At 35.6% G+C, this 15,568-nt stretch overlaps 1 protein-coding gene and 1 non-coding gene across 2 annotated transcripts; one reads left to right on the top strand and one right to left on the bottom strand.

Moving 5' to 3' along the window:
- The first annotated feature begins 4,266 nt into the window (after window positions 1-4,266).
- Window positions 4,267-5,370, top strand: LOC109159386. Its single transcript, XM_019307501.1, has one exon. It carries the CDS (start codon window positions 4,267-4,269, stop codon window positions 5,368-5,370), a length of 1,104 nt encoding a protein of 367 aa, XP_019163046.1.
- An 8,621-nt stretch (window positions 5,371-13,991) lies between these two features.
- Window positions 13,992-14,063, bottom strand: TRNAK-UUU. Its single transcript has one exon. It is a non-coding gene; the product is annotated as a tRNA-Lys (tRNA).
- Window positions 14,064-15,568: the final 1,505 nt, after the last annotated feature.

The raw sequence follows: 15,568 nt of genomic DNA, 5'->3' as shown, positions 1-15,568 counted from the left end.
TACATCATCCAGCATTGTGCTTGGGTTAGATTTCCAATTGAAGGGTCATTACCTTGTGTTTGAGAGACAAATAGCTTGACTCTTATCGCAAGTCTTGTGAGAGCGATATTCGATGTAAGAATATCCTCTCACGGAACTCTCACTCAAAATACTCTTTATCAAGTAGCGCCATTTCCAGGGACTGGTAGCAGTGTTTGTGCTTTTGTTTTTGATTCAACATATGGGAAATCTCTTATGGGAAAGCCTACCCATTTTTCTTTTCTTGTTTTCTTTTAATTGTGCATTTTTTGTTCTTGTGAACTAACTTGGCTTGTTTCTTGTCTTGTATGCAACTTAGGAGTAAACATCATCAATGGCTTGTATCTCTTGACCATAATCCACTAAGGAAGATAAGGAATAGGACCAAGGAGACATTTTCTCAAGCTATAGAGTCAACTTCCATTCCACCAACATGTGCCAAAGGACCGAGCATTATGGTTGATATTCAAGGACCCTCCAATCAATCATCCCAACCTACTCATACATCTCCCCAACACATCCCACTAAGAGAAACACCCAACCATCACCAATTTTCACCTACATATATTATTAAACGAATGTAAAGACCCACTAACTGAACAATTAGGAAGCACTTTACGTAGAACTCGAAAATGAGGATGTCCAAGCTTATTATGCCACGCTTGCGGAGACGCTCTGGCAGACACAAAAGCATCCAGAGACGACACAAGAAACTGATACATTCCCCCCTTAACTAAAACCACTAAGAAGAGCATGATTGGTGATACGGTCCTTCACAAAAAAAATGATGGGTGAAACTTAAAATAAATATTATTATCATATGTAAATTTTTGAACTGATAATAAAGAAGCTCCTAAACTAGGAACATGCAAAACAATGTTTAGAGACAGTGACCGTAACGAAGAAGGAACATAAAAAGAACCACTATTTGCAATTGGAAAGACAGCCCCATCTCCAACACGAAGAGACTCACCACCAGAATAAGGTTCAATAGCATGCAAATCATCCATCCGCGGCGTAGCATGAGAATTCGCACAGGTATCTGGATACCAAACATTTGCAAACGGTGCCGATTGAAGATCATCCGAAGTAGACTAGTGCGCCATGTTTGCCCGAGGAGCTGAACGAGCATTCATCATAGAACTAGTAGCAACCTGCCCAACTGGATCAACAAATCGCGGGTAACAGGTCATGGCAATGTGCCCCGGTGCATCACATAATTGGCAGCGAACAACTCCATGTCCACCGCGTTGTCCACATCCTCACTGACCACGATGCTGGCGGCCTCAACCACGACCACCATCCTGAAACAAGCGAGCAGTAGAAGAAGACTGAACAAACATGGCAGCAGGCAACTGAAGAGCTACGACAGATGGTGGCTGCGACAGCATTGGCAGCGATTCGTCGTGGAACAAGTATTGATGAGTAGAAAGCGAGTCGGCAACCTATGGAATGGTGAGCAAAGCATCTTTAGTCGTAAGAGACGACCCCAACGCCCAATACTCAAGCCTTAATCCACGGAAAATATGAAGATTCTGCTCATCAAGACTAACCGGTCGTCCTGCCTACGCTAATTGTTCAACAAGGATTTGGGCACGACCAAGATAATCAGCCGGCGAGGAGTCACCTTGGCGGAGGTTCTGCAACTGTGACAACATAATGAGAGAATGAGGTTGAGAGGTATAACCCAGTGTGGTCTCCACTGTAAGCCAAACCGAACAAGAAGTCTCGTGTCCCATAGCAAGGTACAACACCTCCTCAGCGATGGACGAGATCAGCATACTCAAGATGGACTGGTCTTGCTGAATCCATTGAGCATAGGCAGTGTTGAAAGATGGAGGTGCGGTCAAAGTCGACGCAACAAACTCCGAGAGGACAAGGATTTGAGCCATTTAGAAATCCATACAAATTTTGGTCACGCAAAAACGAGACCAATTACGCTTTTCGTGGCAGTAAGGTTAATAGAAAGTGATGAGCCTGATGAAGCATATTCGGAGTAGACATCAGTTGGGCAGACAAGATTTCTGTAACCGTGCGACTCGACAAAATAGTCTGACAATTGTTACCACAAGCAGAAGCACCAGCATCAGCCATATATAAGATCGATATCGATTAAACTGAAACCAGATGAGAATTCTAGTATGGAACTGTGTTTTGTGTATTTACGATAATTAGGATACAGGAAGATTACAAAATATATATACAATAAACTCAAGTGAATCCTAAACTAAATACATATACTAGAAATTACGTGGGAAAGGAATTGCAATTCCATAAGAGATGAATTACTGGCGAATAAAGTGAGAATTTAAATTCCAGTGTTTTATTTACAGGAATATAATTACTGGGAATTTCAATTCCAATGTTTGGTATGCATGAGAATAGAAAGGGAATAAGTAGTATAAAGTCCAAAATGCCTATTGTTGGTGTGGGCATCAATTTTAAGTACAAAAAAAAATGGAGGGGTAATTTTGTCTCATAATTTTTTGGATCCATGAAATTAAAATCTCAGGAGGGACATGGGATTTTAATTCCATAAAAATGAGGGAATTGCAATTATGTGAAATTGCAATTTCTTCCAACCAAACTGAGGAATTTAATGATCTTTGAAATTAGGTGTGAATTAAGTGGGAATGAAATTTAAATTTCATTCAAACCAAACGAGATGCAATATGCATAGCTCTAAATACAAACTCAACCCAACAATTGTCTTGGGTGAATCCCCAACATTTACATTTGATTTTCTATCTTTAGATGGTTTGTACATCAACTCTTCTAGACATTCCACTTTATACTACTAATAACAATCAATTTGAGTTGAAGGTACAATTGGTCAAAACATATTAGGATTTAGGATCAATTTAATAGTGAATTGAATTCATTCAATTCAAAACTTTGTTTTAATATTTGAAACTAATTACATTGTTTAAAATAAGTTTTAATATAAATTATTAAAATTTTACAACAAATAAAAATGATCCATTCCAACACTTAATGCTACGCATAATAATAATAATTTTTTTTGAAACGTAAGCATAATTATTTTAAATGCCTTTAAAATGTTATATTCGTTCAAATTATATCATATAATTTCAATGATTGAAATGTTATAGTAGTAACGAATTTTTTTCAAGAATAACTTTTAAGTTCATTTTTATCTTAAATCATGAAATCAAGCAATCGTTATATTAATTAGTTTCACATCCCTCTATTGTAAGCGTGTCTCGAATCGAGTAGGGTTGAATTCAACCAACCCGATCGATGTCCAGCAAATTTATTTGTAATAACTCAAAATAAGCTATATTAATTAGTTTCACATCCCTCAATTGTAAGTGTGTCTCGAATCGAGTAGGGCTCAACCCAATCGATGTCCAACAAGCTTATTTGTAATAACTCAAAATAAGCTACTTTCTCTGTCTCATTTTATTTGTCCTACCTACTATTAACCGGTCAAACCAACTCTTTCTTCTTTGTCTACTTTCTTTAGTATTTTTTACTTATTTTAAAATTTAATGTTTGTGTTTAATACCCCCTCCTTCCCTAATTGATTGTCTCATTTGCTTTTTGCACGGTTTCTAATACAACATAACAAATATTACTAACTTTCCAATTTTGCCCCTCAAAAGTAAGTGTCATTTGTACAAAGTACAATTGTACTTAACTCTAGAAAATTGAAAAGTCAAAAGGGTAAATTAGAAAATGTAGAGTGATAGTTATGTTCAATTTTGAAAAGATGACATTTTTTCAGGACAAACTAAAAAAGAAAGTAAGACAAGTAAAATGGGACGGAGAGAGTAGTACTTTTAGTATAGTTTCTAAATAAATAAATTTTGTATACTAATATTAAACTTAATATTATGAAAAATTGGATTAAAAATAACTCCAGTCAAGTTTCGTTAATCGAATCAGACACATAAAATGAGACAAATGGAGTATAATTTGTGCCAAAGTTTGATAGGTACATATAAGGAATATTCCAAAATTTGATAGCGTGAATAGTGAATACATGTTGATGAGTAAATATAAGGAAAGTATTAATTTTGCGGCATCATGTAGGACGTCACAATACCCTTGCTTTTCAGACTGAATGCAGATCCAGTCGTCGTCTTCGTACTTCGTACATACATACCAACGCACACAGTTTGGGTTTGGCCCCTCAAAATCTGACTCTTCTTTCCCCCTCCTTATAATCCCTCCCCAAACCCCTTTTTCTCTATTCTTTCTAACAATAATAATAATAATAATATCATGTTGTCCAAGTATCGCCCTTCTTCTCCTTTTCCATCCCCTTCTTCTTGCTTCCGCGCCTCCCCCGCCGCCGCCTCTGATCTCTATGAGTCCTCGCCGGCGCCGGCTCCGGCTCCTCCCACTCTTGCCACCAGCCTCTACCGGACGGGATTGGGGCTGTTTGCTGTTACATGGTCCCGTGACCTCCTCGGCCGATCTTTCCACCTCCATTTCCTGCTCGACGATTCCAGCGCCGCCGCCGCCGGCGAGTCCTCTCCCCGGGATTTCTACTTCTCTTCTCTCTCCGGCGCCCCGTCCTTCCATTTCCGAATCAAGCCCTTTATGTTCTCGAAGAAGCAGGGATCCAAGAAGCTCCAAATCAGCAGTAGCGGCGGATTAAAAAATGCCAATGTTTTCTGGGATCTTTCCCGGGCCAAATTCGGATCGGGCCCCGAACCAGTATCCGGGTTTTACATCGCCGTTCTCGTCGGCGGCGAGACCGTTCTTCTAATCGGCGATTGCCAGAAAGAAGCTTACGCCAAAACCAGAGCTCGCCACGCCGGGAACGGCCAGGCTTTGGTGCTAAAGAGAGAGCACGTCTACGGCGGGAAACTGTACGCCACGAAAGCAAACGTGGGCGGCAAAGAGAGACGCATCTCGATCGATTGCCGGGTCGCCGGAGACGACCCGGGCCTGGTTTTCTCCATGGACGACAAAAAGGTGCTGCAAATCAAGCACCTCAAGTGGAAATTCAGAGGCAACGAGAGAATCGAAGTGGAGGGTTTCCCGATTCAGGTCTCCTGGGACGTCCACAGCTGGCTATTCGACGACGACGAGGACGGGTACGCTCTGTTCACCTTCAAATTCGAGAAGCAGAGCGTCGGAGAAGACGGCGGCGGCGGGGGGTTCCGCGGCAAGATGGTCAACGGGTGCGGATTGGGGTTCGAAACGATGCTGATGAAGAAGGGGTTGTTGAGGAGCTCGAGAAGCTCGTCGTCATCATCGCTGTCATCCACGTCGGCGTCGTCGAGCTGTACTTCGGTGATGGAATGGGAGAGCGCCGAAGAGAATGAGCTGAAGGATCCTCCTGGATTCTCCTTGCTGGTATACGCTTGGAAGAGCTAGTAGGATAATTATTATTTTTTTCTTTTTCTTTGAGATTGGTGAATTAATGGTGATGATTTCCATTTTCTTTGAATTTAACTCAAGCCCATTCTTCATGTAATTACTTATTGGAAAAGAAATTCAAATACAAAAAAAGATTTGGTATAGAGATTTAATGAGAATTGGTCATTCATTTTTACCTTCCTAAAAATTGAATCCTTAACTTTAAGATTTTTTTAGTTATACTTTTGCTTACTGCACACAATAAAATCTTACTTTGAGAGGTTGCACTCACACTAACTCAATCCTGAATCATTGTTTCTAAACTTCACTCATGTGATGAACTGAATTGTCAAAGAGACATTTTTACCCATTACATTTTTTAATGCTTGGATGATTGCATCGTCTCCCTCAAAGTAAGATTTATTCTACTTTTAATTCATCAACTAATGCTTTGGATGATTGCAACATCCATATCATGAGGGATTTATTTTAGTTTCGAAAATGTGTTAGGTTGTTGGATTTATGGGATATTTGATAAATAGTTATTAGCTGATATAGCTGATTGACTTAGATTCAAGTGTTATGTTGACAGGCTCAAACACTCGTTGCCTAGTATCGTGTAGAGACAATGAAAGTAATGTGACTGGTGCATGAAAAGTCCCTTTTTAAAAAAAAAAATTTATTGAGGGTGTTTTGAAGAAAATAATTTATTTTTTAAAAAACTGATTGAAAACACGACTCTAAGTACTGTTTAGAATTTTAACTTTCTGGAGCAATAAGTTGTTACAAAAAATTGATTAATCAAACACTCATATTGATTATTTGACAAGTCAAACAGTTAATATTGGTTAAACCAATCAAAATTGAGTGATCAACTATGTTACCAATCATGGCTTTATTTTTGCAAAACAAGTAAAATTAATTATTAAGCAAATAAAATATATATTAGGGGAGTTGTCTTTCTTCTGTCATACTACTTAGGAAGAAAATTTGTATTTTAAGTTCAATGACTTAATAAATTTATAAATTAAGTGGCTTATTTAATTTTTTTTGTAAAACGACGAATTCTTTACAAGGTATTAAATCACTAAGGTTTGATCATGTGATCACTCATTTGGAATAGTTACAAAGATGCCATCACAGTACAAAGTAGGTGGCTTATTTAATTTCAAAATTGAATAAACTTGTTATTTTATTTTTAAAATTTAGTCATTTAGTAAGGTTTTACATTGTATTGGAACTAGAAGGGGTAAGTTTTAAAAGAATTATACATTAAATTTGATTGATTTCGAAGTCATGAATTTAAAGGAAAAAAAGTTATAATAGGCAAGTGAATAATATTAGAATTAATTCTTTTTTTGAATGCATATTAGAATTAATTCACTTCTACAAGATACTATGAATGCATTTAAGAAAGACTATCCCTGATATGTAATGTAATTTATGTGATTGATAAGATTAAAAGTACTCAAGATATTTCTCTAATCACGTATAAGATTTAATCCACATAATATTTAATGCAAATAATATTTTGATATAAAAAATAAGAAGAATAAATTGTCGCAATAGAATATTTTTAGAATCTAAATTACTGAATTACTCCCCGTTTTATTAATTAATGTGAATGATTTCCCAATACGTATATGTAACGACGTATTTATAATGAATATTTATTAGTGCAAATTAAGTATAATTTAAGTAATATTCAATTTTTTTATTAACGAGAAAATTACTTAAATGTGTGTTATCCATAACTGACCAATTGAAACTACTAAAAGCTAAATTTGAAATCTTTTAGTTACTAAGCCAATGATCAGATTAACTTAACTCTGAGTTTCCCCTAATATTCAATGTTTTATTCAGTAATATATACTCCTCCAAGTACTATATTTATTGAGACTTGCATAATAATTTTGTGTATTATAAAACAGTATTAATTGTTTTAGAATGTCTTTCAAATAAGATCTTACATACCTATTTTTAATAGCATATAGGAAGAATTACGTATTTGGCCTTTAAGTTATATATTAGTGACAACTCAGTCTCTCAGTTATAATCATATCTACTTTTCACTCTTACATTTTGACTGGAGTGACATGTTTAGTTCCTAACGTTAAGATTGCATTGATAAAGTTAAATCTAAGGACAAATAAGTAAAATTCTTTACTTGCCCTAATGTTAGCTTCTATTTTAACCCCGAGTCTACCTCAACACTAACTTCTATTGTTATTATTAATTGGGTCACTAATTTATAGTGTTTTATTCATATTAATCATGATTGAAGTTTTTTTGGCCTAATTGCATATGATAAAAGGATTTGAAGAATATGTTGTGATCAAACGCTTACCACTACTCCAAAAGTTATAGCTATTAGTGAAGGCGTAACTTTATTTCTCTAATCTTTATAAACTACCATCCATCACATTTTCGAGAGACAAGGTGCTGGACATTACCTTTTACCTGTTGGAAAAATAGCATTAAAATGGCATAAAATGACATGTTAAGTGGCTATTTTGTGGTACAATTATCAGTGGGGCCCACTTCCGATTTGGATCGGGTCAAAGTGGATTCGGGTTCTTCGTAGTGAGACGAAGAGATTGATATATTGTACGCTCAAAACGGATAAGGGGTGAATGAGATATTGATTCTCAAAGTAGACCCATTGAGTTGGAAAAATGTAAGGGAAAAGTGAGCTTTGTCCCACATTGATTTGGAAAGAGGATTTCACCCCCCTTTTATACAAGAGCTTTTTTAGAGCTTGTAGAATTGTATAGCATAGAGGCTCTCTCGCGCAGGGGGGGGGGGGGGTGCAAATCAAATTCCAACTAGACGAGATTGAAAAAGGCTTGATTCAAGCCCGAGCTCGTGTGCGCCGGCACCTGGGGGCACGAATGTCGTCCGGAAATTGGCTGGCCTTGCGGGCTAAGTTATGCCAATTTCTGTACAGTTTTCGGCCACACCACGAGAGATCACCCGAGAAGACTTGATCTTGTACAGGATTAATCTTGTATTAATTCCACCTTTTGAATTTTTGAGTTAAATCTCAATAATGGTGGCTGTTTCAGGTGTTACAAATCGTGGATTAAATGCTAAACTAAATGCTATTGATTCCTCACCTCCTATATAAGAAGGGGTGTAGCAGCAGTGTTTCTACACAGAAAAAACAACACACACAACACAGAAAATTCTGGTTTTCCCAGCTCAAAAACTCTGCTCCTACTCCGTTCTTGAAGCTGTGTTTTGCCCGTGCTCTAGTTCGCCGGGTTCGTTCGTTTGGGTGCTCAAACGTCGAACCGTTGTACGTTTTATCCTGGGAAACCTAGGCCACAACGCTCCTAGCACTTTTGGGAGGTGGCAAATAAGGTTTTAAGGAAAGACAGACACTTTGCCTAACTCGTACATTTCTTTCTTCCTTCTCCTTCTTTCTTGTTTGGATTATGCTTTTAAGCGAAAATCCGTTCTCTCTCTTTTGATATATTGTTTGGATTGGACTCATAATCTGAGGATTATTAGTTTCAATTTTGGTTGATATATATTGGTATATCTTTTTCGTAGATATACATGTATATATATAACCTTTGGATCCGTTTTATATATATTTGTGTGTATATATATATTTCGGATAAATATCCAATAATATTTTATATACTAGTGTGTGTATATATAAATATTATTTTTTGGGATATTAAATCGATTGTCGTTCATTATCTCCAACATTACCGACATCTATCCAACAAAATCCATGGAGCAACTTACAAATACAAGAAAACTAATTAACAATTCTCCAATTCTAAAAGCCCTAACCTAGATCCAAGTGAGAATGTGAGATAACTCGACCCATTTCCCCTTTCTTCCTCCTCAATCCTCACCACAACTTGCAATAGAAATGAAACCAACACTCCAACGACGTGGTTAATGACAAAAGAGAGAAACCGCGACAATAATGACCTAAGTTGAGCTCGATGACGGTGTGGATGTAGTCAGCAATGATGAGTTCGATCAATGGTTAGTTTAGAGCTCTACGGAGGCTTTATTTCAACGTCTGATTTCAACCATACGGACTAAAGAGTAGTAACTTTGTTGATATTAAGGCTTTCAACAAAGTTTTCTCGCTGTGCGCTTTGAATCTTTGATATTAACCCTATGGTTTAGGACAATGGCTCATCGTAAAATTTACCCTCTTCCATTTGGAGTTCTTTACTGTCACTAGAAGAAAAATCTGGTAAAATATGATATGGTGTTTAGTTTGCCCCTTCTACAATTACTAGATTAACCAACTAGTCACAAATTTACTCGTTAGTTAAACTAGGCAGGAGCGGATACAAGAAAAGAGAGTGTTACTAGGGGGTGGAGAGCGGTGAGTGGGGCAAACTGCCCCCATTGCCCCCCTCCTGGATCTGCCCCTGAAACTAGTCACCTTACCTAGAAATCATGCAGCTCCAAGTCACCACCAGATTTTGAGGGATCATCCAATTCCTAATGTAACCAAAAGGAAGATTACTATAGTTATTTTGTTGAAGAAGCATGATGAATGATGCTATGGGAAGAACTAGTGAATTATTTAAGAAAAATATTTGTTTAAAATTTCTACTTTGTCCATTCTACATTGAAACTTCTCTCAAAATTCTGTTAGTATGTGATGGATCTCTAAACTTGGAGATCAAATGTGCCACTTTGATAAAAAATAAGGGATAAAAATATAATTGAGTACAGTCATAACGTAACTGAGGGACTAGGTCATTGACCAATGGTATTATTTTCCCTCCATATAAAAAATAGTCTAAGATGATATAATATTTGTAGAAAATGTTACAATATCACACTAAAATTTGGCCAATTTAAAATAGAATATAATGTTGCACACTTGCACTTGATACAACCTAATTAGTCAAATCTCTAAAACTACAATATTTATTCTACCACTTATTATTTTAATAGATGATATTTTTACTTAAAATGTATCAAAATTAAACATTCAATGCACATAATCTTTTCTCCAAAACTAGAAATTGAGGAATATTGTGAACAAGTAAGAATGACACTTATTATAAATAAAATAAAAATACTCTATTTATCTCATTTTATCTGTTATATGTTTACAATTTATGAATTAAATTAACTTTTTTCTCCACTTATTTTCTTTAATGTTTGCTTATAATTTTATTTTTATTTTTGTTTGTAATAGTACTTTTAATTTAGTTTTAAAATGTATAAATGAAAAGAACATAAATGGAAAACACTAATACTAATTTAATTGAAACAAAAACTTAAATTGTAAATAATCTGAATAAAACATCATTAATCGAATCAATCACATAAAGACAAAGAGAATAATAATTTCATTTGTAATATATTTTTTTTTAAAAAGATAGATGTCAATTGAATCAATATTTATACCGAAGTTTAAAAATTTTGGAATCCCTAGAAATTGAAAGGAGGGGGTAGGGAGAATAGGACATGAATAAAAGCATGTAACTGCCCCAAGATTTATGCACGTTGGAAATCAGGTGAGTACAGATAACGTGAATATAGTAATCTGAGGAGTTAAACGTTGGAATAGTAGCATGAAGCCAGAAATAAAGGGCTATGATTATATCATGTGGTTTTGTGATGATTGCATATTTCTTTTCTGGCAAGGAGCCCATGGATTACTATATACGAATGGCTGGTTTCCACTTCAACTATTCATGAAAATGATGATTATCATGTGGCTTTTCCATTTTATGTTCACTTTTATTTCCAAAATAATGATGATTACGACGTTATATCTAGTTGTGTAGATCCATGATTTATAAGTTAAAAGGGCGATCTAGTTTTAAAAGCAAGAATTTTGCATAGTAGGGTATAAAGTAAATTAGATAATCAATTTTCTCATTCACTTATTATCTATTTTGAGCGCAAAATATATTAATTTTTTCTTCTTATTACGAAGAGTGCAAATCCACTTTAACACGACTCGAATCGAAAGTGGACCCTACATGTATTTGTACCACAAAATAACTACTTTAATTATCATTTTATGCTAAAAGTTTCAAAATGATGTCCAAAGAAAAACATGAAACCCGTTTTATAATGTCTGGACTTCCTTCCTTTATTGTCACGTGTATGGTCTTGGTTGCTATCTCTTCTTGGCAATACAAGTAGTCCATCTTCACCCACTACTTGCCATGCCTTTTACATTGCCAATAAGTATGACCTATTGCCTCTTGTTACACAAGAAGGGACACAACCTACCTGGGCGGTGCATGTGTAGCTATGTTGCGGGTTGTGGGTTTGGTTCTCCATGGTTGCACCTCATTTCCATTTACATTCACACCCCCATATATCTTTTTGGAGCTCCCTACCTTCAAGGCCACGAACATACCTCTCCATTATTATTCTTCGGCAAGACATTGCCAATCCAATAGGCCTTTGGCCCATAGCCCCATCATATATATATATATATATATATATATATATATATATATATATATATATATATATATATATATATATATATATATATATATATATATATATATATATATATATATATATATATAATCGCGTTCAAATGAGAACGGTGCGTCCAAGAGAGAACTCAGAACGCATGACATCCGTCCACGTGTCCATATCTAACGGATGAGAAACACTATTTAAAAAAAAAATGCGGTGGCATTTTCATAAATAATTGAACATCGAAGTGCAAGTAAAATGTATTATAAGTGCAAGTAGCAGTTTCATATAGTGCACCTAAGTGCAAGTAAAATGTATTACAAGTGCAAGTAATATTTACACTGAGCATCAATACAAAGTGCACCTAACATTATAACTAGTTGCACCTAACGTTATAATTAGTTGCACCTAGGTGCACGAATGTTAACAAGGTAAATTACTTGCACTTGTAAGTGAAAATAAGTACACATGTAAGTGATTTTACTTGCACCTTTTACTTGCAAAGGTGCACCAGCTACTTGCACTTATAACACATATTTGCACCAATGTTTGAGTTATTTAATCGTTTTTTAAAATTACATCTGATTCGTTGATCTGAGCACGTGGACAACTGTAAATTGTTTTTATTTCTCTCCTAGGCGCTTGTTCTCATTAGAGTGTGAATATATATATATATATATATATATATATATATATATATATATATATATATATATATATATATATATATATATATATATATATCTGTGTGTGTGTGTGTGTCGGTCGAGTTCAATCCATGCTTGATTCGAGACGTGGCGTTGTGCCTTACCATAGATGGATGTGGTTAAATGGTTAATGTCCACCTACTTATCACCAATTGATTTTAAGAAAGATAAAACAATCAAATAACGAAAGAACTCCGTAGTTAAGCGTGTTTGACTTACAAGATAGGTGACCTACTGAAAGTAAGCATAGTGCAGCGTTGAGATCCATCAATTGGTATCAGAGTTGAGGTCAAGAGTTCAAATCGATGACGAGGCAATAGCCAAGTCCAGTCCTCGATGGTATGGGCGTAGGTTGGGCAAGTCCAATCTCGGGAGGGAAATTAATGGGCACGGAGGCTAAGGACCGAGTTAGACTTGCTGTGCATCTAAGCTTTGTGAGCAAAGGTTGCGGTAGGTGCTAGGAGGGAGATTGTTGGGCATCGGTTGGGTCGGTTGAGTTCAGCCCCTGCTCGATTCGAGACGTAACGTTGTGGCTTACCGTAGAGGTATTTGGTTAAATGGTTAATGTCCATCTACTTAGTTTTAAGAAGGTTATGGCAACCAGATAACCAAAGAACTTCGTGACTAAGAGATCATTGTCCACATTGTAATATATGTGAGTGTTTATTTTTAATATACTGAAAATTTATTATTAATGTATTGATTGTTCATTTTTAGATATATAGCATACTAAATAATAAACTTCCAGTCCACTAAAAATTAACCTTCAAAAAGTAACAGTGAATGTAGTAAAAATGTACATAGTAATTTTTATTTCCACCCTGTCATAAGAGATCATATCCTCTCTCTCTAATGCCTTGGAATACCTCTCGTTTTGACCTTCCAAGGTCCAACTATTGTTGGCAGTCCAAGGTATTTATCGTGTGCATTTACCTCATTAATCTTCAAGGTTTTAGCCACCACTTCACGCCCCTCTTACTGAATACCACTGCTGATTTATCATACTTCACTTCCCTGGCCTGTCCAGTGGCTGCAAAGAATTTGGTGAGAATGCTTTTAAGGACGACCTGGCCTGGCCTCCTTCTTTGTTGCTTTACCAAAAATTAGTGTGTAAAGAAAAGATGTGTCACACTTAGAGCATTTCTATTCACCTTTAGTCCACTGTACTGATAGATGGTCCATTCAATTCACGCACAGCTGTCTGAACATGCATGAGATCAGGCCTTCTATAATAAAAAGAAAGAGTTAAGGTGCAGTGCTTTGACCCCTTTCTGGTGAAAAATAACCATGTTTGAACCCATTCAAAATTGTGATGTATTTTTAGGAATGGGACAATATAATTGTGAATCAAAACTATTGAATGCGCCAAGCAAATCCACCTTAGATCTTTGTTCGCAATCTGAATCAAAACGATAATTGTGTTCATAGGGTTTGAAGTTTGAACACTGGTCCTCACAAATATCATCAATACAAATGGGGGGTTAGAACCAGCTGATTCGCCGTCTGTGGGGATCGAACCCACGACCACGTGGTTAAAAGCCACGCGCTCTACCACTGAGCTAAGACGGCTTCTTGCTAACTTACATTCCTTAGACTTTATTTAACTTAATTGCTGTTTTTGTATTTATTAGTTATTTTGGCAGCCTTTGTTCCAATTTTGCTTTTTTTTTTTTTTTTTTTTTTTAATTATTTATTTTATAGGTTGTATTGTTTTTGTATCATGCTGGCTATCTTGTTTGTTTATATCATTTGTTCATTCTATATATCATTTGGGTAGCTTGCATTGTATAGACTATTTTAATTTAATAGCTTCATCGTTTCAAATAAAAAATAAAAAGAGTAGAATATTGATCTAATAATTAATTTATTTTTCATTTATTGATACCTTATCATAATTCCAAAACTTACTTCTATATTGCACACTATATAAGTGGCTGATCAGTTAAAGAAATATTGCTAGTAACGTTTGTAGAATTTATACAATCAAATTGATGTGTTTAACTCTTGTATGCCCAAGTTAATGCGTATTTCTCTAACTGAGACTTATGGAAGCAGAGTAGGATAGATCTGGGTAGGTAAGCTCTGAAAAATTCCCTCAATTAGTAATAAATGCGCCTTATATAGGCGAGCTGGAGTCTACAGACACATGCCGATGATTCGGCATGTCCCCCACGTGGTGGATGTAGGTTGGCCCGTCACGAAGACATCACCAAGTCTTTGAACTAAAAGAAAAAGGGTAGACGAGACGTGATTAGACAGTGTCTAGGGCTTCGTACTCATTTAAATGGGCAGAGAAGCAATCCGTTTTCCCGGTCTTGAATGTGAGTATTCCGGTTAGCTTAACTGAGTGGTCGGAAAGTCTCGGCGATTAAATAGTTGATAGTTCTATCCGATAAAGAGTTGGTGTGGTCAGTCCTGGTCGTCTAATTGGAAACCTGGTCGGGCGTATATGCATTATCAAATATAATACAAAAAAAAAAAAAAAAAAAAAAAAACCCTCTAATATACTCTTTTTTTTTTTTTTTTTGACATATTGAGACATGTAGTAAATTTTCAACAAATTTCTAAACATATTAGCAATAATTTGGATAATTTACAATGTATATAAGGTAGTAGGGTACAATGAAAATTTGATGGGAAAAAGGAAAAATATAATTCCTTATGGAGTAAGTTTAAATTTAGTTCTTAACTATATATGTTCGGTATATTGCATGAAACAGGTTATGTACATGATGTATACATATATATACAGAGGGAAGTACTAGTCATACTGTTAAATATTGCATATACTCAACTACAAACTATTCGTATTAATACTCTCCCTTAAGCTTAAGTGGAACAAGGAACCACTTGAAGCTTGTCTCTTAGGGCATCCTCAATAGTTGATTTTTTCTCCAATTTTTTGTGAACTCCAACATCTATCTCATCATCGACTATCTCACTCAATTACAAAAACCTTTCTCCCCATTAATTTTAAATTTTTTCTCAATTTTTTTATGAACCCACCATTTTACCCCACTATATTTTAATTATTTAATTATCTATTATCATTTTAAAAATTATTTAAATGCTAC

This window comes from Ipomoea nil, unplaced genomic scaffold (genome assembly GCF_001879475.1).
Source record: "Ipomoea nil cultivar Tokyo-kokei standard unplaced genomic scaffold, Asagao_1.1 scaffold2827, whole genome shotgun sequence".
In the NCBI taxonomy this organism is placed as follows: domain Eukaryota; kingdom Viridiplantae; phylum Streptophyta; class Magnoliopsida; order Solanales; family Convolvulaceae; genus Ipomoea; species Ipomoea nil.
This window is presented reverse-complemented; position numbering and strand designations above follow the sequence as displayed.

Bases quoted from the DNA above. Each gene is read 5' to 3' on its own strand.
- LOC109159386 (XM_019307501.1), top strand. From the start codon at position 4,267: ATGTTGTCCAAGTATCGCCCTTCTTCTCCTTTTCCATCCCCTTCTTCT.